This window comes from Aspergillus mulundensis (assembly GCF_003369625.1).
Source record: "Aspergillus mulundensis strain DSM 5745 chromosome Unknown scaffold_0, whole genome shotgun sequence".
In the NCBI taxonomy this organism is placed as follows: Eukaryota; Fungi; Ascomycota; class Eurotiomycetes; order Eurotiales; family Aspergillaceae; genus Aspergillus; species Aspergillus mulundensis.
The window spans coordinates 4919102-4940177 of NW_020797888.1; the positions used below are offsets into that span (position 1 = coordinate 4919102).

At 52.7% G+C, this 21076-nt stretch overlaps 8 protein-coding genes across 8 annotated transcripts; 4 read left to right on the forward strand and 4 right to left on the reverse strand.

Annotated features, from left to right (window-relative positions):
- Nucleotides 1-162: 162 nt before the first annotated feature.
- DSM5745_01343 (uncharacterized protein) lies at nucleotides 163-1668 on the forward strand (the record flags this gene model as incomplete). Its single annotated transcript, XM_026743359.1, has 2 exons — nucleotides 163-486; nucleotides 574-1668. The coding sequence occupies 2 exons, from the start codon at nucleotides 163-165 to the stop codon at nucleotides 1666-1668; spliced, it is 1419 nt and encodes a 472-aa protein (XP_026609204.1).
- Nucleotides 1669-1936: 268 nt separating this feature from the next.
- Nucleotides 1937-3253, reverse strand: DSM5745_01344 (zinc-dependent alcohol dehydrogenase; the record flags this gene model as incomplete). The annotated part of the gene is made up of 4 exons (XM_026743360.1): nucleotides 1937-2709; nucleotides 2758-2914; nucleotides 2980-3028; nucleotides 3126-3253. The coding sequence occupies 4 exons, from the start codon at nucleotides 3251-3253 to the stop codon at nucleotides 1937-1939; spliced, it is 1107 nt and encodes a 368-aa protein (XP_026609205.1).
- Nucleotides 3254-4245: 992 nt separating this feature from the next.
- Nucleotides 4246-5392, forward strand: DSM5745_01345 (uncharacterized protein; the record flags this gene model as incomplete). Its single annotated transcript, XM_026743361.1, has 2 exons — nucleotides 4246-4888; nucleotides 4965-5392. 2 exons carry the CDS (start codon nucleotides 4246-4248, stop codon nucleotides 5390-5392), a joined length of 1071 nt encoding a protein of 356 aa, XP_026609206.1.
- Nucleotides 5393-5744: 352 nt separating this feature from the next.
- On the reverse strand, nucleotides 5745-7854 carry DSM5745_01346 (RNP domain protein; the record flags this gene model as incomplete). Its single annotated transcript, XM_026743362.1, has 8 exons — nucleotides 5745-5884; nucleotides 5936-6089; nucleotides 6142-6569; nucleotides 6682-6733; nucleotides 6812-6946; nucleotides 7010-7103; nucleotides 7290-7356; nucleotides 7455-7854. 8 exons carry the CDS (start codon nucleotides 7852-7854, stop codon nucleotides 5745-5747), a joined length of 1470 nt encoding a protein of 489 aa, XP_026609207.1.
- A 2234-nt stretch (nucleotides 7855-10088) lies between these two features.
- On the forward strand, nucleotides 10089-11016 carry DSM5745_01347 (uncharacterized protein; the record flags this gene model as incomplete). Its single annotated transcript, XM_026743363.1, has 2 exons — nucleotides 10089-10619; nucleotides 10684-11016. 2 exons carry the CDS (start codon nucleotides 10089-10091, stop codon nucleotides 11014-11016), a joined length of 864 nt encoding a protein of 287 aa, XP_026609208.1.
- Nucleotides 11017-11289: 273 nt separating this feature from the next.
- DSM5745_01348 (WD domain protein) lies at nucleotides 11290-12978 on the reverse strand (the record flags this gene model as incomplete). Its single annotated transcript, XM_026743364.1, has 3 exons — nucleotides 11290-11509; nucleotides 11573-12386; nucleotides 12444-12978. The coding sequence occupies 3 exons, from the start codon at nucleotides 12976-12978 to the stop codon at nucleotides 11290-11292; spliced, it is 1569 nt and encodes a 522-aa protein (XP_026609209.1).
- A 199-nt stretch (nucleotides 12979-13177) lies between these two features.
- On the forward strand, nucleotides 13178-14713 carry DSM5745_01349 (uncharacterized protein; the record flags this gene model as incomplete). Its single annotated transcript, XM_026743365.1, has 1 exon — nucleotides 13178-14713. One exon carries the CDS (start codon nucleotides 13178-13180, stop codon nucleotides 14711-14713), a length of 1536 nt encoding a protein of 511 aa, XP_026609210.1.
- A 1153-nt stretch (nucleotides 14714-15866) lies between these two features.
- On the reverse strand, nucleotides 15867-19760 carry DSM5745_01350 (GTPase-activating protein BUD2; the record flags this gene model as incomplete). Its single annotated transcript, XM_026743366.1, has 2 exons — nucleotides 15867-16873; nucleotides 16931-19760. The coding sequence occupies 2 exons, from the start codon at nucleotides 19758-19760 to the stop codon at nucleotides 15867-15869; spliced, it is 3837 nt and encodes a 1278-aa protein (XP_026609211.1).
- Nucleotides 19761-21076: the final 1316 nt, after the last annotated feature.

Sequence of the window (21076 nt, forward strand, 5' to 3'; positions counted from 1 at the left end):
TTACGTATCGTCAGCCGCGGACTCGGAGTCTCAAAGCGAAGCATCAAAGCTGGAAGCTCAATGTCCACGCCCACGGGGCAATTCTCCAGTCTTTCGATTCATGGGAGAGCTGGACGTGGGCAAGGGCGAGGGCGAGGTGTGGGACAAAGAGAGTCGTCAACAATGACGGACCTGACCGCCGTTCAGGCCTCGTCTGGCTTCGTCTACGACCTTCGCAACTCGGGCCTTGGTCCTGACACCGAGGCTAGGGCGCTACTTGGCTTGACGACGGACTTTGACGTGCTGTTTTGTGAGAGAGTGAGGGAGGGTTATGAGTTTGTTTTTGCGGAGAGGGTGCGCGTGCGGATTCCTTTGATGCGTCGGGGTCAGACCCAAGGCAGCCTCGATGGTGAAGGCGATGGAGTGGAAGGGAACGGATATGGCGATAGCTATGAGTGCACCTGCGCGGTGTTTCGGGGGAAAGATGTGGCTTGTCAACATATCTTTGTGAGTTTTTCTACCCTTGCCTCGAGCAAACCAGTCAGGGCTTGTTGCGCAATCTGTTTTGCTAACCGGTTTGAGTGAAATATATAGTGGCTTCTCGATCAAGTTCAGGGTCAATTACTTTCGGCCTCTCCTTCCCCTTCCCGAGTCCCTTCGAAGATCCTCCTCTCGAGTGACGGGCATGCGCAGGGTTTCCCACGCATCGAACAACTCCTTTCCAGCCATATAACCCTAGAATCCCTCGCAGACCAGCTGGACTGGCCATACGTCCGCTCCGCAGTGGAGGAAGGCGGGTTCAGCCGGACGCAGAGGGTCCGCGACATCCTCTCTGCATTCAGCACGGAGATCCTCCCCGAGGAGTTTCGGTGTGACCTTGCCGAGCTTGATTTCGATCCGGAAGACAGTACGGGATATAGCCACATATCAACCAAGGAGAGGAGAACACCAGAGCAGTGCGTCGTGCAGGGAGACATGGAAACGACCGTCTTTCGCCTGGCCGTGAACGATGATAACGTATTCACGAGTCTGTGCAAGGCCATGCCACCTGGTGCTTGCGCAGCGATCTACTTTGATAAAGCGCTGGAGAGGTCGAGGAAAATTCTCTTCGAATTTGACAAGTACTGTCAAACACTAGGAGGACCAACCGAGATCAAAAACCAAGACGAGACTGGATACAAGGGCGCATCAAGTGTGGCTGCATTCATCCAGGCCCTGAAAACAAACACCATCAACATCCACAAGAACATCCATGCCCGAGCCCCCCACGGCCTCCAAGGTGCCGCTGAAGCCCTCACCACCATCCTCGAAGACATATCCAGGCGCAACAACGATGTCCTTGCTGAGAACAAATACGGCCGCGTCTCCTTTTCTCCCGCCAACACGCCCGAAGACGAGGACTCTCGCAATCTATACCAACAGCTCATTGGGAATGCAGACGACGAGGATGAGGAGGGAGTGTATTTCGTCCTCGATGCGTTGGCGGACCTACCCGGTGAAGATCTACACCAGTTTCGTGAGAGATTGGGCACAGTGCTGCGTAGGGTTGAGGTTAACCGGGCGCCGAGGGGATTTATTATGAAATTGGCGGGAATTGTTCGTGTTGCGGAGGCGGGAACGGGGACTGCTATTGCGAGGAAACGGGCTGGGGAGATGGGGGGTGAGAGGGGGAGGAAGAGGATGAGGTGATGGATCGGTATAGTTTAGATCTGCTTTTCTGCGTTCTGTTGATCTTATCGTTGCTGCAAGCGAGTGTATACTGCATACCGTACTGCTAGCGTTCCATTCATTACCTAGGGTTGATTGAGCCCAACCACGAGGCTAGCCTCGGCCATGACCACATAATGAGACAAGCAGGGAAAGGTTGAAGAACTTCGTCCCGGAAGTCGTCATTAGCATTAACCATTAACAAAGCAAGCTACTCCATATACAATCGCTGCGCCGAATCTCAGATCCGCTAAGAAAGATCAAGAACAACCCGCCCCTGCAACTTACCCTCCTCCATCTCTTTAAACACTTCCGTCAGAGCCTCCATCTTCTCCTCCCGATAATGAGTCTTGATCACACCCCTAGCTGCAAATTCCATGGTCTCAATCGCCTCCGTCCGATTGCCCACCGCCGACCCCGTGATGTGTATATGCTGCTGTATAAACTTGCTAGGGAACGCAGTAGCTATAGCCTTCGGCTCGTTCTCGGGAATGCCCACGCAAACGAGTGTGCCGTTGTACCGGAGGAAGAGCAATGACTGGGCGTAAGCGACATTCGACGCTGTACAGACGACGACTGCGTGGGCACCTAAACCCTTCGTAGTGAGCGCTTTGACGTGCGACGAGATAGCGGCGAAGTTATCGTCTGTGGGGAACTTGGTGATGTCCACGAAGTGTTCGGCGCCCGAGGCTTTGACCAGTGCTTCTTTGCTCCCGTGGTCGACGCCAATCACGCGTAGACCCATGCCCTTGCTGGCGATCTGGACGGCCAAGTGGCCTAGTCCGCCGCCTGCGCCGGAGATCACGATCCATTGGCCTGGTTGGGCTTTGCTGCGTTTGAGGGAGGCGTAGACTGTAACGCCTGCGCAGAGGAGGGGCGCGGCTTCGGCTGAGGAGAGGCCGTCTGGGATTGGGGTGACGTATTGGGCTGGGCCGAGGACGTATTGCTGGAATGTTCCGGGCGTGTAGTAGCCTGATACTTTCTGGTTGAAGCAGAGACCGTCGGCGCCGTCCTGGCAGGGGGCTTCACCGTTGTTAGTGAGGATATTGGAGAGAATTGTATTGTACGTACGGCACTGCCCGCAGGCGCTGGAAATCCACTTGATACCGACTCTGTCTCCGATCTTCAGGCCTGATGCTTCGGCGCCAGCGCCGAGCTTCACGACCTTTCCGACTCCCTCGTGGCCACCAACTTGCCCGGGCTGGGTAGGGTATGGTAGCATTTTCCACTATAGCATGGGGCATTAGATTGTGATTCGCCGGCTTGAGGGTCTCTATGGCAGTGGGTGCATACCGTGTTGGTCATGATGCCAAAGTCCGAGTGGCACACGCCGGAGTGTGTGCTGTCAGGGTCACAACATTAGCAATTGTTACACGTCAATTCTCCGATTCAACTTGATCTTTCCGAGTCAGTCAAGGTTGCAGGCATGTTTCACATACAGATTAATCAGGACTTCATTATCACCGGGCTCAGGCACATCCACTTCGACGACCTTGGTAGAGACAGTGCCGGGGTTGTCGTAAATGATAGCCTTCGCCTTCTTAGGAATCTCGGGTACAGCTGCCATTCCGGTAGGTCTCGATTCCTCTTTTTCCTTCGGTAGATTGGAGGTATAATTGCTTAAATCATGTATAAAAGAAGCGGAGGAAATGAGGAAACAAGCTCTCTAGGACGGATCATAACCCTCTCTTTATACCCCTCGAGACCCTAGCGCAAGGTAACGCCAAGTCGTCAATCGTCTCTCGTCTGACCTTTGGCCTCGCAGAGTAAATACTCCGTAGATCCTCCGTCCTGATAAAGAGATGAGGGGAAACGGAATCTCCGCCCTGGGAGGGGAAGGTGGCCGACCCAAGGCAATGCAGTGGGCCTCAGGACCAGCTCGCGGCAAGAGCTCGAGGGTAAGGTTTCAGCATGACGCAGCTAGTTCAGGGCATGGAACGTGTAGATGTGATTCATCCAATCAGTCTCGAGACAGAGTGAGGGGTGTCGGCGACCGAGGAGGGTCTGCGGTGGAACAGCCTCGGTTACGGTAGACGTGTGTCATGGTCTTGGTGGTCCAGGGGGACAGAGAGCTGCTTTGAGAGGTTCATAATGAGCAGTCTGCCAATGGGCACTCAGCGGGCTCAAAGCTGGAACGGAATGGATGCGGAAGCCGGCGATGGATCTGATGGAGTCGACGGAGTTGCTGGGAGTCTGGGAGTCTGGGAGTCTGGGATGGCGGGGAAAACGCGGGGTTGACGACATCCGCACAGGGAGAGCTCTGAGCAGTAAACATGCCCAGGGCAGGTCCCTGGCCTTATATCTCTGGATGTCTGAGTACCCTGGTCTCCAAGCATTACTTACATCTCCCATTGGAGCTGCTACGTATCGAGCTATGCCAATGATATGCAACCATGACGCTCATCATCGATTCGGTCTGAAATCACCCGACGGCTAATTTCCACCGCGGATTTACCCCCGAAAGCGCACCTTATAGCAAGGCATCCTATTCAGCTTCACGGTCTTCATCATGTCCAAACCAAAACCTATTTCAAGTTTCTGGACCCGAAACCACTCAACATGGCCTTCCCCATCGTGGACTCGCACATCCACCTCTTCCCCGAATCCCACCTCCCCACATTATCCTGGCATACACCGGGGTCCAATCCGCTCGGCTCCCAACACTCAGTCGACGAATACCGCGCGGCAACGAAAGATTCCACGTCCCTGCGCGGCTTCATCTTCCTCGAAACAGACCGCCTCTCGTCCGTCGAAGAGGCTGGACCGGACAAACATGGCTGGGGACACGCCCTGGATGAAATCTCGCTGCTCGCGCGGATCGCGAGCGGGAATCCTCTGCCCGGGGAGGGCCACAGCTCTGAAGACCGCGGTCTATGCTTGGGAATAGTCCCCTGGGCGCCTGTGCCTGGCGGACCGGATGCGCTGGAGAAGTATATAGCGTTAGCTAAGGAGAGGGCCGGGTCAGACGAGGTATGGGGCAAAGTGCGTGGGGTGCGATACCTGGTGCAGGATAAGCCGGCTGGAGTTATGCTGCAGCCTGCATTTATTGAGGGGCTCAAGTGGCTGGGGAGGAACGGCTTGACCTTCGATTTGGGTGTCGATGCCAGGCAGGGCGGGATTTGGCAGCTGGAGGAGGCGGTTGAGCTGATGCGGAGGGTTTACGACGGCGTTGAGGAGAAGGATAAGGTGACCATTGTGATCAGTATGTTCTATTCTCTCTGATACTTTTGGGCTCTGTGATTTGAATGATTGAAGATCGTGCTGACTTATATTTACAGACCACCTATGTAAGCCGAATCTCCGTCTACCGGCTACATCCACAGACGCAATCACCACCCATGCCGACTTCATTCAGTGGAAGTCCCAAGTCACAGCCATGGCGCAACATTCATCGACATATATGAAGCTCTCCGGCGCCTTCTCAGAGCTCCCGCCCCTCTCTATAGATTCCGAGCTAGACATTGAGTCTCTGGTGGACAAGATTCAGCCGTGGACAGATGTTGCCTTTGATACCTTCGGCCCTGAGAGGGTGATGTTTGGCTCCGACTGGCCTGTCTGCAATGTGGGAGGTGGTGGCAATGCAGTTACCTGGAGCCGTTGGAGTCGAGTAGTCGCAGGTGTTTTGCAACGGAGAGGATTAAATGAAGCGCAAAGGAGGGGATTCTGGGGGCAAGTCGCTGTAAAGGCTTATGGCGTGACACTATGAGCTTAGACCACTCAGCTTTAAAATCAACAAATGACCTCTTCCCCGTTAGCGAACCATGGAATGAAGTAAAGAAATTCCCGAAAGTTTGCAGACTACGTGTATACTAGTAGCTGCCGTCAAATAACCCTAATGAGCGCAGGTACAGAAGCCATTTATCCCACGATGCCTGTTCGCAGACACAGCGAGCAAAAAGTTTTCGAACGGACAAATAAAAACGAGCTCGTGAGATGTCTCAAAAACAGATCGCGATAACCCAGTCAAAATCTCGGGCCCCAGAATAGCATCTCGTAGACATTTTCAGCCCTTCGCGCCACCTGAAGGGGAATCAAAGCAGAAAAAAAACACGGTAAAGTTACATGATCTGATCCTGTGTGATTCCACCGGTAGGCTGGGCATCATCCATGGGGTCGACCGGACCCTGAGACGGGGTCAAGTACTTGACAAAGGTGATACCAAGGGGACGACCGCCATACTGGTAGCCAGTGAATTTGGCTGCAACTGTGTTAGTGATATCGGCAGAACCTGGCGGCAAGAGAAACGTACCGATTGAAGTCTCAGCCATGTCGGCGCTATCAAATTGGACTACACCGGTCCCACGAGACCGGCCGTTGGGCTCATATTGGATTTCGGCGCGCTCAACCTTTCCGATGGTCGAGAACAGGTCCACTAGATCATCGTTGCAAGTAGACCAAGGCAACTGCTATGCGTCAGAGGCTGTATCAATATTGCTGTTTGTCCACGATACTCACGTTGCGCACGTAAATTACATCGCTCTTCTCGCCGCCGGAGGTAGCATAATCGGTGAAGGGGTTGGGAGGCACTGAAGGGCCGCTCTCAAAACCAGGACCACTGGGAGGACCGCCGTAACCACCGCCGAAACCTCCACGGCCGCCGAAGCCACCGCCGAAGCCGCCACGGCCACCAAAGCCTCCACGGCCGCCGAAGCCACCACGGCCACCAAAGCCACCACCAAAGCCACCGCGGCCCATGCCGGGTCCAGAGCCTGCAAAGCGGTCCTCACGGACCTCAAGGGTACGGCCTTGCCAATCGTATCCGTTGAACTGCTGGATAGCATTGCGTGCATCCTCGGGTGATTCGAAGGCGACGATTCCAGAACCCTTGGGACGGCCAGTCGCGTCGGTGTGAACGTCGGCACGGATCACGGTACCTTGCTGAGCTGTACCAAATACGAGCGTCAATCTCGGGCCATATTTGGACTTCGGGGAAATAGGTAGACGGCAGGGAACAGCGGAAACTATTCAGAGTGAAGCCTGGCATCCTGAGCTTACCTGCTTGGCGGAAAAGATCCTTCAAATCTTGCCAGCCAACGTTGAAAGGGAGCTATAGATCGCATCATATCAATCATCATTCCCGCGCAGATGGCGTCGCGTCATGTTAAATTGGAGCGAGAAGACTTACGTTGGAGACGTATAGCTGTCTTCCTCCACCACCGGGACCGCCGCCGCCACCGTAGCCTCCAAAACCACCGCGGCCGGGGCCACCAAAGTCCCCACGGGCAGGGCCACCCGAAAAGCGAGGCTCAGGTTCGCGGTCCTACCAGTGAAAAAGAATCATAATTAGCCTCCCTGCTGCCGGATATATGGATAGGGTATGTACCTCGCGGACGTAGACTAGACGGTTCATCAGGTTCTGGTTGCTGAGCGTGTTGACAGCATTTTGCGCTTGCTCCCTGGTTGCGTATTCCACAATCCTACTGCATGGTCAGCGTTGTGTGGACAATGTATAGCAAGGTTTGAGTAACTGACCCGCATCCCTACAATAATCCCGGACAGCCAGGCCCAGCCCGTCAACCCAAAATTCCAAGCAGATCAAACCAACAGGGGTAAGAAAAGAAACCAGAAACAAATGAAATAAAGAAAAGAACCAGTCACGCTACGCATTGGCGCCCACCTTCGACATTCCATTGGGAAGAAGCAAGACGTCGGCAAAGATAACTTCTCCAGCTGTAAATCGGCGCGGAAAAAGGATCCCCCAAAGTCAGCCACATATTCCAATCCCATAAATGCTCATTGCCCTGCCGGCACGATATGACCCTGCTCACCCTGTCTCATAAAATCTTTAAGATGATGCCATTTGACATCGTAGGAAAGGTTCCCAACATAGACTCGACGGTCCTGTTGGGACGAGTCGCGCACAGATTGCATCATTTGTTCTTTTGCGACTGCTCGATCTTCGAATGACCTGGGCGGAGGCGGGTAGCTGCCACCGCGTCCACTGTATCCCGAGCCTGAATGACCTCCTGCTGGGCCTTGGGCAGTACTCATAGGAGAACGAGAACGGCGATCGCTGCGGCGGTAATCGTCACGGTCACGACTCCGAGATCGACTGCGTGGCGAATACGAACGGCGGCTTCGTCGCGGACTGCGAGATCGACGACGGGGAGATCGGGATCTCTCACGCTGCGCGCGGTCAGTATCGTATTCATAGTCGCCGTAAGCCATTGAAAAGAGATGTAAAAATGTTTAAGGGGATAAATAAAGAGACAGGATAAGAGACAAAGGATGGAGTCGGGAAAAAGGCTGATGACTAGTAACTGCGAATCTGCGACATCGATCTGCGCAACGGGCGTGAACCTTGGGTGCGCGATTTCGGAGCTGAAGTCATGTGACTGGAATGGGGCAGAGCTCCATAATTGTGAGGTACCGCAAAGAGGACCCGGGGGATAGATAGGGCATCCGAAGCGGCCCTAGCGCAAAGGTCCCAAACTGTATAAGTGCAACAAAGAGGAGCTCATGGGGACCGCAGAGGAACAATGGATAACCGAGTCACATGCCCGCTAATGTGCGCAGAATGAAAAGTCGAGGTAATGCCACGCCCAAAGGAGTCTCAATGCCTCTAGCTATCTACCATATCCATGGTAGCAGTAGGGAGGGGGCGGGGTAGATATCGCAGTGGTGGGAGAAGCACACAAAGAAGATTGCCAAGGGAGAGGGCATGAGATGAAAAGAGGATACTTACTTGGTATGGTCGATAAACGTCGGCTGGTATTCGCTTCAGGTGTAAGCCACAAGTCTAGTGCGTTCTAACAGAAGCAAAAGGACAACAGCAGGACGACAATAAGAATAGTGAAGATGGAGTGTTAATAGGGAACACACAACACCACAGGAAGAGGAGGGGAAGGGATGGGAGAAGGAGAGGAGACGAGGAAAAAGAGAAAAGATCTAGGGCCAACGAGGGAGAATAGCGGGGGAGCGAAGGGGGGTGCAGCGAAAAAGAAAGCACAGCTACAGACGAGCTGTGTAGCTGTGTCTGACAGGCAGCTCGGACAGAACGCACGCCACAAGTGTGATTGGTGTTCCCGTGGGAATCCGAGATGCAGCAGAGTAAGGTGACTGGCTGTGTTGGAGTAGACGGGCCGGGAAGAGTAGGAAGAAGAGCAGATGGATGAATGGAAATATGATGAGGTTAGAAAGAGGAGAAATTGCAGAGAACGAGACGAGATGCAGCCCAAGGTCCCCGTCACATCAGCTCCCGATGAGAAAGCAATGGAGCCAAGCCATTAGGAAGAGGGGGGACAATAATAAAATGGGGGAGTAATAATAGAGAGCAGTAATAGTAGGGGAGTGGGGAGGGATCAGGCTGGGGAATGGAGGAACCAAAGATGCAGTCAGATCAGAAAGTATGGTCTGGAGGTACAATGGATGCGAAAGTAGCCACATAACGCAAGGAAGTAGACGAAACACAGCAGGAAAGACGCAGACATACCCATGTTGAAGACGCGGTCGGGGAATCCAAGCGGAAGAAGCTGAAGGGCGAAAGAAGGGGAGGAAGAGGAGGGATGATGGAGAGGGAGAGACAAGAGAGGCGGACGACGAGGCTTGATTTGACGCCAGAGATGGTCTGGATTCTGGATCCTCCCGCAGTCACAGCATAGAAAGACCCAATTGGTGAAGAAAAGAGAAGGGAAGAGAGGCGGATGGTTGGAGTGGTTGGAGTTGGGTTGGAGGAGGAATTGGGGCGTTTAAAGCTGCCAGATAAGATTCTGGATCTGTGTTAATGAAAGGGAGCGGCAGGCAACCTGGTTTGTGTTGAAACTACAGTCAAGCGATATAGGACCGCTTTGAGTGAAGATAGCTGCGATTGAGTCCAAACACATACTCCATGGGATCAAAAGCAGTTGTCATGAAGAACTGGGGTCTCCATATAGAGCAAACTGACAGCACGTCCCACCTGTTCAGTTAGCCATCTTACCTATAACTAGATTTGAATTTGACTAACGAGACATGTGGACTTTCTCTATATGCAGGTACTACCAGCTAGGTGGCTTAGGATACAGATACAATGTCTGATAGCCCGACGGACATATGTATTGGCTTTTTGGTCAGATGGTTAAGCGGTTAATGATAGCCTCAAGAAGTCATGCACTGTTTAGGAAGTCATCTGGTCTAATATCAAGACCAAGTACCTATAATGCGACCCAAGTCTTGCGTTTTTCATTCCTTGATGCAGGATCTGGCCGGATCAAATTCAATTCTTTCGTAGGTGAAAAACATAGACATAGTATTGAATTGAGACCACCCTATTGTTCTGCGGAGACTTGGTAGATACTGTCACTATTGTTTTTGCGGCTCACGGAATTTCCACGGAGATATAAGTAAACCGCCAAAAAACATCATCCGATGCTATCCAGAACTCCGATCCCTCCACAACCGACCAAACCACACATCAGACCAAAATGGCCCGTCCAGCGCTTCGCCCACTGCGCATCTGTCGCAACTCCCTCCTCTCCTACTCCTGCACCCCCCAGAGATCCATTCTAGCAACAATCACCGCCACAATCCCCCAGAACAACCTCCGCCAACCCGCCGCTCTCCGATCCCATCTTCCTACCCAACGTCTCTACCACTCTCAGCACCATCCCGACCTCCCACCTCACGAATACACCAACTCGCAAACAACCATCCTCTCCGCAGCCCTTAAGCATGTCCCCGCCCACGGCTTTACCAAGGACGCCCTCGTCCTCGGCGCCCGTGACACCGGCTTCCTAGACGTCTCCGTGCAGCTCCTCCCGCGCGGCGAATTCGACCTCATCCTTTTCTGGCTCGCCAGTCGCCGCGGTCTTCTCCGCGCAGCGGTTGAGCAGAATGGTCTTCTGGCGACAAGCGACGGGGTCAATGCCATTCCGGCCTCTGTGGAGGAGAAGACGAAGACACTGATCATGAAGAGGTTGCGCATGAATAAGGATATCAGGCATCAGTGGCAGGATGTATGTTTCTCTTTCCATTTACTTATATTCCAGGAGGTAAACAAGTCTAACAATATGCGGATAGGCTCTAGCGCTAATGTCATACCCCTCCAACATCCCTCTCTCCCTCTCCGAACTCCACGCCCTCTCCTCGGACATCCTTCACCTAGCCGGCGATGCCTCAGTCGACGCGTCTTGGTATACGAAGCGTCTCTCCGTCAGCGCCATCTATGCCTCCGCGGAGGTCATCATGACCCGGGACTCGAGCCCTGATCTGGCGGCTACAGAAGCGTTCGTAACGCGGCGAGTTGAGGATAGCAAGGCTATTGGAGACAAACTCAGCGGTGCGAAGCAGTGTCTTGGGTTCATGGGTTCGACGGCTGTTGGGCTGGGCAGGAGCTGGGGTTTGAAGATTTAATTCGATGTCAATCGTAATAGGAAGCAAAGTGTGCACGGTGTATTTGTGGCTCTCGATGGTAAGCGGGTATCGAAGGACTGTAATTGTATATTATATCCACGATTATCATCATTTTAAATAATCTTTGCGCAGGTCAGACTGAATAAAGCAGCGCTCATAGATTGCCTCAACGCCAACACCAGATAGTTTGAACAAAAACACAACCGAGCCGACCCATTGGCTAGCTATACTATAACACGCGGACCAGCACAAGAAGGACGAGTGCCCGGAAACCTACATCCACAAGCAAATTTTTCCACTCGCCGTCCCACCAGCAACCCAGTTCTTACTTCTATGGAAAACGGCCACCGCAGGTACGGCAGTGATACCATCGCCTCCCAGTTGGGCGAGCTGATCGCCAGAGCCACTGTAGATGTCCACGAAGCGGTTCATGTTTCCGATGCAGAAGCGCTGGATGGCTGATTGTGGATTGAGTTGCCATTGGGGGCGTAGACTAGAGAAGTTAGCATGATGCGCGAGGACTCATCAATACTGGTTAGGTGTATAGAGAACGTACATAGTGACCCATCGACCAGTTTGGCAGTTATGTCGTACAACGGTGTCGGGCTTCATCTCCGAGTCATCAAGGCTGTGTCCTGGCTTCCAGGAGGAGATGCCCTTGGAGCTGAAATCATATAATTTCAACGTATCGTCGTAGGAAGACGTTGCAATCTGTCCGGCGCTGTTGAACGCAGCATGCGAGACTGAGAGGCGACTCTGGTGTTCGCCGATGGGCGTGGGATCGGTTCGGGATAGTTTACGGATATCCCAAAGGCGCATGGTGCGGTCGAGACTGGCAGTTGCAAAGTAGTGCGGGTGCGTTTGGTAAAGCGAGAAGCCACCAATTTTCTTCTCTGATAATTGCCAGGTCGCGGCGGAGCCCTGGCGCTTGGTGCGCATATCGTACCTGCCGAATGCGCCATCTAGGGTCGTCCAGTAAATTGTGTTCATGTCTCCGACAGCCATGTCAAGGCCGGAAATTGGAACGTCTTCTGACGTAGACTCCGGTGCCCACTTCTCGACCGATGAGGTCTTCTCGAGGTCCAACTCACGGATAGAACTGTCGTAGCTTGCAGTGTAAAGATGAGTTGGTTTCGAAGGGTGAACGGTCATTGAGCTGATAGTGCGGGTGTGCGGCTTGAGTGTAACAAGTACTGGGTCAGGGTCGTCGTCGTCTTCATCGTCTTCATTCTTCACGGCCGATGTTGGCTTCTCCTGAGATGCGTCGAGGATCCCGAGGTGACCCATTTTGTCTCCAGCAAAAATCAAGGGCTTCGCTTCAGACGGATGGAATGTCATAGAGTAGATTCGCTCAGGTGTGATTTTAATGCCTATGATCGTCCATAAATTAGCATTTGTCGCGTACGGCGAAGAGGCAACTATCATACGGTTAGGTTCCCAAGCTTCCCACAAGCTCAAGCCATTCATTTCTTTCCTTAACGCCTTCAAGTCCTTGTCATCCGTGGACTTGATGTCCTCATCGCCGAATGTTCGCTGGTACGGTACCGCGACGCCCTTAGTGACCACATCCACGCCGATCAAGGCGTCTCCGGACAGTTTTTGGCCTGACACAAAGAGGTCATTGAAGGAGAAAGAGTCCGATTTCCGGACCCTCTTCGCCCTTTCCTCCTCTTGCCTGCGATCATACTCCTCGTCCGCCTTGCGCTTTGCAACTTCGCTATCCGCCGCTATTCCCCTCAGTCGCGACGATGTGCGCCGGGGGAGCGGAGACTCCTCCTTCTTCACCTTAGGCGCAGGCTTCTTCTTGGGCTTTGATGGAGTCCCAGTTGTGCCTCTCGGCATCTTCGAGGGGAAGACGCCCGCCGAGTGCGCATCGAGGCTGAGCTTCTTGAGAAGCGCATCGCGTTCGGCGATATTGGCGAGACGCTGCTTCTCAAAATCGGAAAGTTCTTCCTTGACCATGGCGACCAGTATGGCGAATTCAATTGACCGTTGAAGAAAGAAATCGAGTGGCGTTCCAGTTCTTGTTCGCCATCGCGGAGTTGAAAAGCGGGAACGCGTACAGGCAGCCGCGTGGTCACGTGGGTCTACCTAGGTCTAAATTGTTCTCTAGGAAAAAGTTCCATCGGAGTCTGGATAATCCACAGTCTCACCTGCAAAGATGAGCTTACAGCGTCGCGCAGCTTCAAACTGGCTGGCCCAGGCCCATGCCATTTGCAATTCTCCTGCCCCGTTCTTATATCAAACAAATACACTCACCAGCATTCGACCCCGTTCTTCGAACTTTCGGTCTCAGCTAAGCTCGAGCTATTCGACCTCCGATCCCTCCAACTCCTCTTCCATTGATTCGCACATACAAACCGAAGGTGACAGTTTCACTGAACCCCCCAGCAATGACACCGGCGAAGGTGGCCCGCCAATTGCCTTCAATCCTACCCCTGCACCTCGGAGAAGCTTCTTGCGGACGAAAGCCGAAACTATAGCCAGGCCTGTTGTCAGGGAAGGACGATGGCAAAAGAGAGAACGGTCGGATAAACTGGGACGGAAGCCAAGATTGACGACACACGAGACGCGGACACTTGCGGGCCTCATCTCGAGACTGGATCCCGAGAAACGCCCAATCCCACAAGGGCTGGCGCAAAAATCAAGAAAGTCAGATGAGTTGGGCTCGGTGAAACCGGGAGAAGTGGACGCGGAGATCTCTGAAATCTTCGCCACGGTGTTAAAGGATGTAAGAAACCTACAAGGTCCGCCCGAAGATGGTAAGGTTTGGAGTCCGTGGCTTCGGGAAAAGGAAAGAGAACAGGAAAGACAAAAGGAAAAACTCGAAAACAAAGTTTCACAGACTTTGGATGAAATTATTGCTTTACCAGGACAACCCGGGGCTAAGGAAGAGACGAAAGCCGATGAACAATCCAAGGCTGCCGTGCAAGCTCATAAAAGCGAGCTCGGCGAACTCATCCTAACCGATGAAGGGCTAGTGGAGCTCTTAAGAACAGAGCAGATAACTCTAGCTCGGGCTATTGAAATAGTCACTGCTCGCGAAGCTGCGAAGATCGACTCAGCTCTCCACGGTGCCGTTGAGGGCACTACAGACAAGGACTTCTGGAAGGTATGCCAGGACAAAGTCTTTTCTTTGGTTCAGTACCTACGCAGCGACGAGGGAGTTGCATCTACATCTTCATCCGTGACCGATTTCTCAGTCCCTGCTGGCGTCCCTATTGAACCCATTGTGGCAGCAATCTACCCCAAAGTCCTACGCTTAGCGTTCGTCCTCCTAAACCTGCACTTCCCCGACTCCCACTTCATGAGCCAATTCCGCACAGCGATCACCTCGCTCGGTCGTGAGTCCGCAACCCTAGGCTTTACCACCGGCCTTTTTAACGACATGATCTACCTCCACTGGCGCGTGACACACGATTTTCCAGAAATCATCGCGCTATGCCGCGAGATGGAAGTCACGGGTGCGCACCCGAACAAGTCCACCATCGGTGTCCTTGAGGGCATTGTGCGCGAGCGCAATGCGGACATCGCGAAGCGTCAGGCCGGTGAGATGTCAGAGCAGCCATGGTGGGATCTCCCGGATAATCGGAGGGCCATGCGTATGATGGTTGGGGAAGACGGGGCGCTTGCGAGGCTTAGGAGACAGTTGAATGAAGGGAGGTCGAGGATGCAGATTTTCAAGCCGTACTTGTAGTACGGTGTTAATTGGGGCGCCTGGTGTGTCACCTTATTCTTTATTTTGTATTATACCTTACGGCGCATGGGCTGTGGGCAGTATATATATGATAAATAACCACACGTCTCTAAAAAGAAAATTAGTATATACCCAACACACCATAATGTTTTCAGCCGAATCGCCGACTACTAGAACCCTAGGTTATCAATAGCGATGTCTTGAAACTTCCCTACTATCGAGTCCACTTACGTACCATGCGTACTTTGAACCTGGCTTTAACATAAAACGTTTCTTCATCGTCTGCATCTTCTGGCCTGCATATAATCGAGTCCATCTGCCCAGGTATTCATGATATGCACATGGCCTATAGCTTTGAAAAGAGTCAGCATACAGGGTAAACACCAAAACATACGTGATGCATAACCAAATAAAGTAGTTATCAGCACAAGCGGATCTTAACTATACGCAGGTCATAAAGTACATATGACCTATTCCCAAAAGACGCGCAGGAAGACCAAGTAGGAGATAGAAGAGTGAATTGTCTAACCATAAATCGCATGCTCATTTCATCTATGCCAACAAAAGGGACCCATGGACTATTTACACAACAACAGAAATAGATCTAGAACCACCCACACTGTACTCAATCGCAACAAGAGCCCCAAGACGAAAGAGAGCAATGGCATCATTTCATATGTACCGTGAATAGCCATAGCTCCTTGGTGTCTGCATTTCTTGCAAAGGGGTGCTCTTGATCGCCACTCAACACATACGCAGATAGACATGGACGAAACGGCCATCACAACAGGGTATCAACACCATGAAAAAAAATGCTTTCCAAAAGAGAAAGAGAAGAAGTTATAGAAAGAGACACAGAAGGGAAGAGCGTTAATCGTGAGATAGCATATATGGTGGAGATTGGAGAGGTTATGGCGAGAAGTGAGTGAGGGCTGAGGACTGAGCCTCAGCCAAGAAGCAAAGCATAATCATATACACCAGAAGATACGGAATCAGTAAGTGCAAAGCCACCCCATGTTATACAAAACAAGTGACAGGTCCGTTCTAGGTTTACCTGTCTTTTTTGTTTATGTTTCAACCAAAACTGGTTCAACCAGCGGCGGCGGCTGGACTGCGGAGGATCCATCGTGAGTCTTGATGATCATCGTCGCCATCAAGATTCGTTCCGTAGTTCCTCGCGGGACTGCTGCTGGTTGGCATCCCGGTCTTTACCCTTGCGCCTGGACGGTGCAGGAACAAAATCGAAGAATGTGCGATATTTACTCGTTGTCTCCTTAGTTATGCTAGACCGGCGGGATTTGGCAGCATCGGGGTATTCAAGCGAATAGGTCGAGGAATTTTTGGAGCTCCCGGTACTATCTCGAGGTTCAGACCACCTGGGTATTGAGAACGGCACTCTGCTCTGGTCCCAGGTGGCGGAAGACGAACTCGGGGGAGTCTCCTCATCAGCTTCCTGGGCATGGTCGGTTGAGCGGCGGGGGAGGGACGGCCTGGAGGTAAAATAACCGATGGAGTTACGGTGACTTCCGGTCAGAGACGCCGCTGATGGCACGTTGGCTTCAGGAGCGGGCGCCGAAGAAGGAGCGGGAGCTGAAGCGGGAGCAGGCGTTGTGGGCTTGGATGAGCTTTCTCCGTAGAGCGTCACAGAACGCTCTAAAGAGTCGACTAATTCTTCCCACTTGATTTCGAGGTTGCCGTTAGGACGTTCCGCCAGCTCCGCCCTGTTTAAGCATTCCTTGGTTCTTTGCTGTAAACGGATGGCAATCTCATGGAATTTCAAGATCGCAGGATCTGATTCTTCCAGTTGTGATAGCCGGGCTGGCGCGACTTCTAGCCATATTCTGATCAAATTGGCAAAGCTTCGTGCATGATCAATGAGGAAAGGAAGGCTTGGGAACCCCTCACGCGAGGGTGGTGGTAGACGGCCGAGAATCTGGATTGGAGTGGCATAAGATGGTGTGACGATGGGTGTAGGGCGGTCGGCCGGTATCGCACAGATGGAGTCGACGAATGTTTTGAATTCATTCCGGTTGCTGTTCAGGAACTTGTTCATTGGCTCCATCCAAGGTTCCTTGCTCCCAAACGTTGTCATGTTGGCCAGGCCTTGCAGGGCTTTGGCAATCAGTGTCAGAGTGCGTTGGGCGCGAGGACGGGGGTGATCTAGACATATGTGAGCTATGAAACTCTTGCAGGCGCGATGGGGATAATTCGTCATACCTTTGAGCAGTCCAAACAGCTTCGGATTTAGAATTGCTGGACAAAAGAACCGCAAGAAGAGAAAGCCAGAGACACTGCTATACGTAACGGAGCGGAGGAAATCGCCATATCGATCATCAGCACAAGCCCGAATGTGTCGGAAGATAAGTCTCAACTCCGCCGGGCACCGTGAGGCAGAACTGGCTATAGACTTCCAGACACTCGTGGTAAGGCTGACCAGATTCTTCCAGTTGCGTTCGAGATCGTCTGCACGATGTATTCGAGAGGGGTCAACTTCGCATTCAGGGTCAGTCTCATCGATCTCATATAGCCGTTCACCAATTGTTTCTTCCAAATATTCCTTGCCGAGGCGACGCATGTGGTAATCAAGGGCTTTGGTGAGAAGCGAGTTTCCTCGGAAAAGAAGATTCGCCTCTAAGGTTGCGGTGCGCCCCAGGTCGCGAACCAGGACCTCTCTATCTTGGCCATGCTCCCTAGTGTCGTTGGAATGGAGTCGCGACGTATACCGAAGTCTGTTGGCTGTGGACTCCTTGTGGATACCGTCTATCTCGTCCTCAACGAGGGCTGATATCCATTCAACTGTTGTCCCTGACACTTGATAGATGTTCATAAGTGCTTCGGACAGTTGATTCAACTCGGATGACATGATTTGAGCCATATTCACTGTGAGCCCGTTACCGAAAGAATGCAAAATCTCAGACATTGGGGCGTATTCGTGAGACATGAGAACAACCGTCTCCTCCATCCGAGCTCGCATCAACATCTCTCCTACACATTGGTCCCTATCATCCAGGATTGGCCACCACTTTTCGGTCTCCGTACCTGGCTCGAGGTCGTCAAGTTTGATATCCACCCTCCCACACATGGCGTCATGAGAAGATACCTCAACATCATCCAATAAGCGCGTTGGGTTTGTGTCCTGGTTCAAAGCATACGCGCCATGAGCTACTAGAGACCAGTCGCGTTGCGCTGGGTTAAGGGTTTTCACCATGATAGAAACCTGAGATAGGACTGTTGGAAGATCATTGAAAGTGAACTCTTCTCGCCAGAAGGGATTAGGTGTGCGATACTTTATAGCCGTCTTCGCTCGGATCTCACCATCCAAAAGGACCTCGGTATAGTAGTCGTTGGTTGCAGATGGTGCAGCGGTCGTGAAGTGAGACCGGGACTGTTTACGACTTCGAGGTGTCTCGTCCGCGCCCTTATTACCGAACATTTTCGCTTCGGTCACCTTGACCGTTAGCATTCTCTCAATTCTGAACATATCGGCAAGAGACGTTGTGCCAGTATTGCCGGTGTCGATAGAGCCCGGTGTTTTCACGGACTCATCATCGGCTGGAATTGCCGGGCCATAAAGTTCTGGCGTGCTAAAGGCTCGCAGGAGCACAAACCACACTTCAAAGAGCACCCGACTTTCCAGCGCAAGATAAAGCGGGCGCGTCAACCCAGAAACAGCATGCACCGCATATTGCGGGTAGATTGCTATGCAAAACTCATCTTCCAAAACAGAGGATTCTAGCTTCTGTATTGCGCAGCGTGAAAGTTGAGATAGTTGAATGGTGGTGACGTGTGAAATGTCAGACTCGGTGAAGAGCCTGAACGCACCATTCTCCTGCAGCGTGCAGCTCACCTTTTGCCAGGATGAAGATAAGGCGCGCTGTTGCCGGAAGGTTGAAATGCGACGACCGGAAGATGGGCGAACGCCCGAGGCGCTAGGTCTATCCCATAGAAGCATTTTCCCTACTTTTATGATGGCGGCGTCCTTCTGGGCAGTACTCTCAGAGTTTCTCCTACTTTCTGAGTTCCTTCGGCGATCGACCACGCGACGATCAATTATCGTGACGGACTGTGGCTTCGTCATCTTGTTTTGTACGCCCTTAGGGCGGATGGGCTGCCAGCACAACAAGGCTGCGAGCCAGGAATCGAATGTCTCGCTCACGTGAGGCCGCAATTCTACTCCAAGGCCGGACGTAAAGGTAGAAACGCTGAGGTAATTCGCTCGGGTTTCCGGATCCACAAGGGAGCGAACTTGACAACCACGTAGATCTGGAATCAGTGTCTTCGCCAAGGCGGGCTCCCCTTTTGCTTGGTAAATCAGACTGCCCATGGCGACATTGATAGCACAGTAACCGGAAGACCAAGCGGTGGTGGAAGATGTTCGGAAAGACAGAATGCCGTGCATCCTTCCGCATGTAGTCTTCATAAGCTGCAAGATCTTGGAACTATCCGTATTCGGCAATGATGAGGATCCTAACCCCGAACTTCCAGGAGACCTACTCATCCGGGGACGACTGGGTGTTCGGGGAGAGAATGTGGGAGACTGTATAGATGGAAAACCGATGGACGACGCCGATTGATCATCAGCACTCTTGGGTTGAGGGGTCGTATTGATCGAGCCCAAGCGGTTCCGCGTGCGGGTGAGAAAAGAGCTTGACGATATATCGCTTCGTTGGTCGTCCAAAGTGGTGGTGCGGGACCGCGCCCGCTGATTTCTCAACTCCGAATGCATATCATCTTCATCCCCCGTGGAATAGTATAAGTTGAAGTCGCGTCGAGACTCTCGATCTGGGGCTCTTGTCCGGGCGGCACGCGGAGAAGGGGCAGCACTCGCAGGGAGATGCTCCACCTCCGATGCAGGTGAATTGTTCCCGGTTTCAACGGAGTCAGGGGTCACGGTCCGAATGGTCGCTTCCCTGAAGCTATCCGGGTAAACCATGCCGTGGCGGTCCTTCGAAGATGACTTCTTGCTGGGCCTACGTTCCACCGGACGGCTGTAAGATCCCTGGTGCATAGAATTCCGCTTGTACCCGTTCGAGCTCTCCGACTCCATCCTTATCCGCAGGCGGCAGCGGCGCTCCGAGAGAAGTCGCTATGGAACGCAAGCAGGCGGAAGCACATATATCGATTATAGTCTGGTGGGTATGTTACCATGCAGCGGCAGGCTGGGACCCGACACAAACTGCGCAACCGACCTCGAACAATTGAGAGCCTTGTCGTCCAATGGATCGCTAGATGAACGCATGGAGTCCAGATAGGAGGAAACCGGTAGAGTCGCACATTCGGTCGAGGCCGGGCGTCCTGGGGTACAGGTGAGAGCTGAAGACACGACACGGACCACCGGGACAACTGTAGGTTCAGGGGGATCGTGCCGGCGGGTGGGCGAGGGCAGCGAGTATGTCTGTTGAAGATTCAAAGGGCGAAAGAGGCACAAGCCGATAACAACGGGGGTGGATAGGTCGTGGTCGAACGGTCAATTTGGCATGGCGGTGTTGTTGCTAGAAAGCCATCGTAGAGCGGATTAGCTTCTTGGGGAGGGGAAGAGTGTGGAGGAGAGAAAAGTGGTACGGAAGCACGGCGGACGGTCTGCTGGCTGGTTCAACCGCCCGCCAGCAACGTGATATCATTGGGCTGTCCATTGGAGAGGGGACATACTGTCTGTCTGCTTCTTCTCTCTTCAGAGGTTCAGCCAGCCCTGGCTATTGCCAGACGCGTGAATGTACCGGTTTAATTGGTTGCGATTGAAGCGATCGATCGATTGATTTTGATCTCGCCCTCGCTGCGCGGCTTGGAGGGCTGCAGATCGCACGTCAAAACGAAATCCTGGGGTGGGAGTACTTTTTTCAGGATTAGTACTTTCAGGATTTCTTCTGTTTGTACAACAGGAGGTTTCGGTTTTCGGGTACAGGGTAAGCGAGAGGAGGACACAAAACGGCGCGGTTATTAGAAGGAGTGAGGTGGGGAGGAGAGGGATGATCAAAGTGAGAGGCAGCTGGGATTTGGAAGAACGAGATGGGCAGAAGATAGCGACACCTCCAATGAGTCGTGCACTGCACGGTATATCTAGAGTGCTCAGCAAACCGCTTGATCGAGTCCTCTGTATAGTTCCAGGACAAGACTTCTCTTCTTCTTCTTCTTCTTACGTACTCTAGACTAGGCTATGCTAGCTTTCCTCTTCATTGATCCTTCCAGGGCGGCAATCTTGATAAGGAACTCCGAACGAATGATGCTTATGAATTCCGAGCAGAAAGCGACGATAGCAAGACGAACACTTGAGTCGGTGTGTCGAAAGAGTTGATATACCGCTCTCATTGGAGCCCACTTCCCATAACGACCCTTTCCTCTCCTGTTCGTGGTCGAATCATGCCG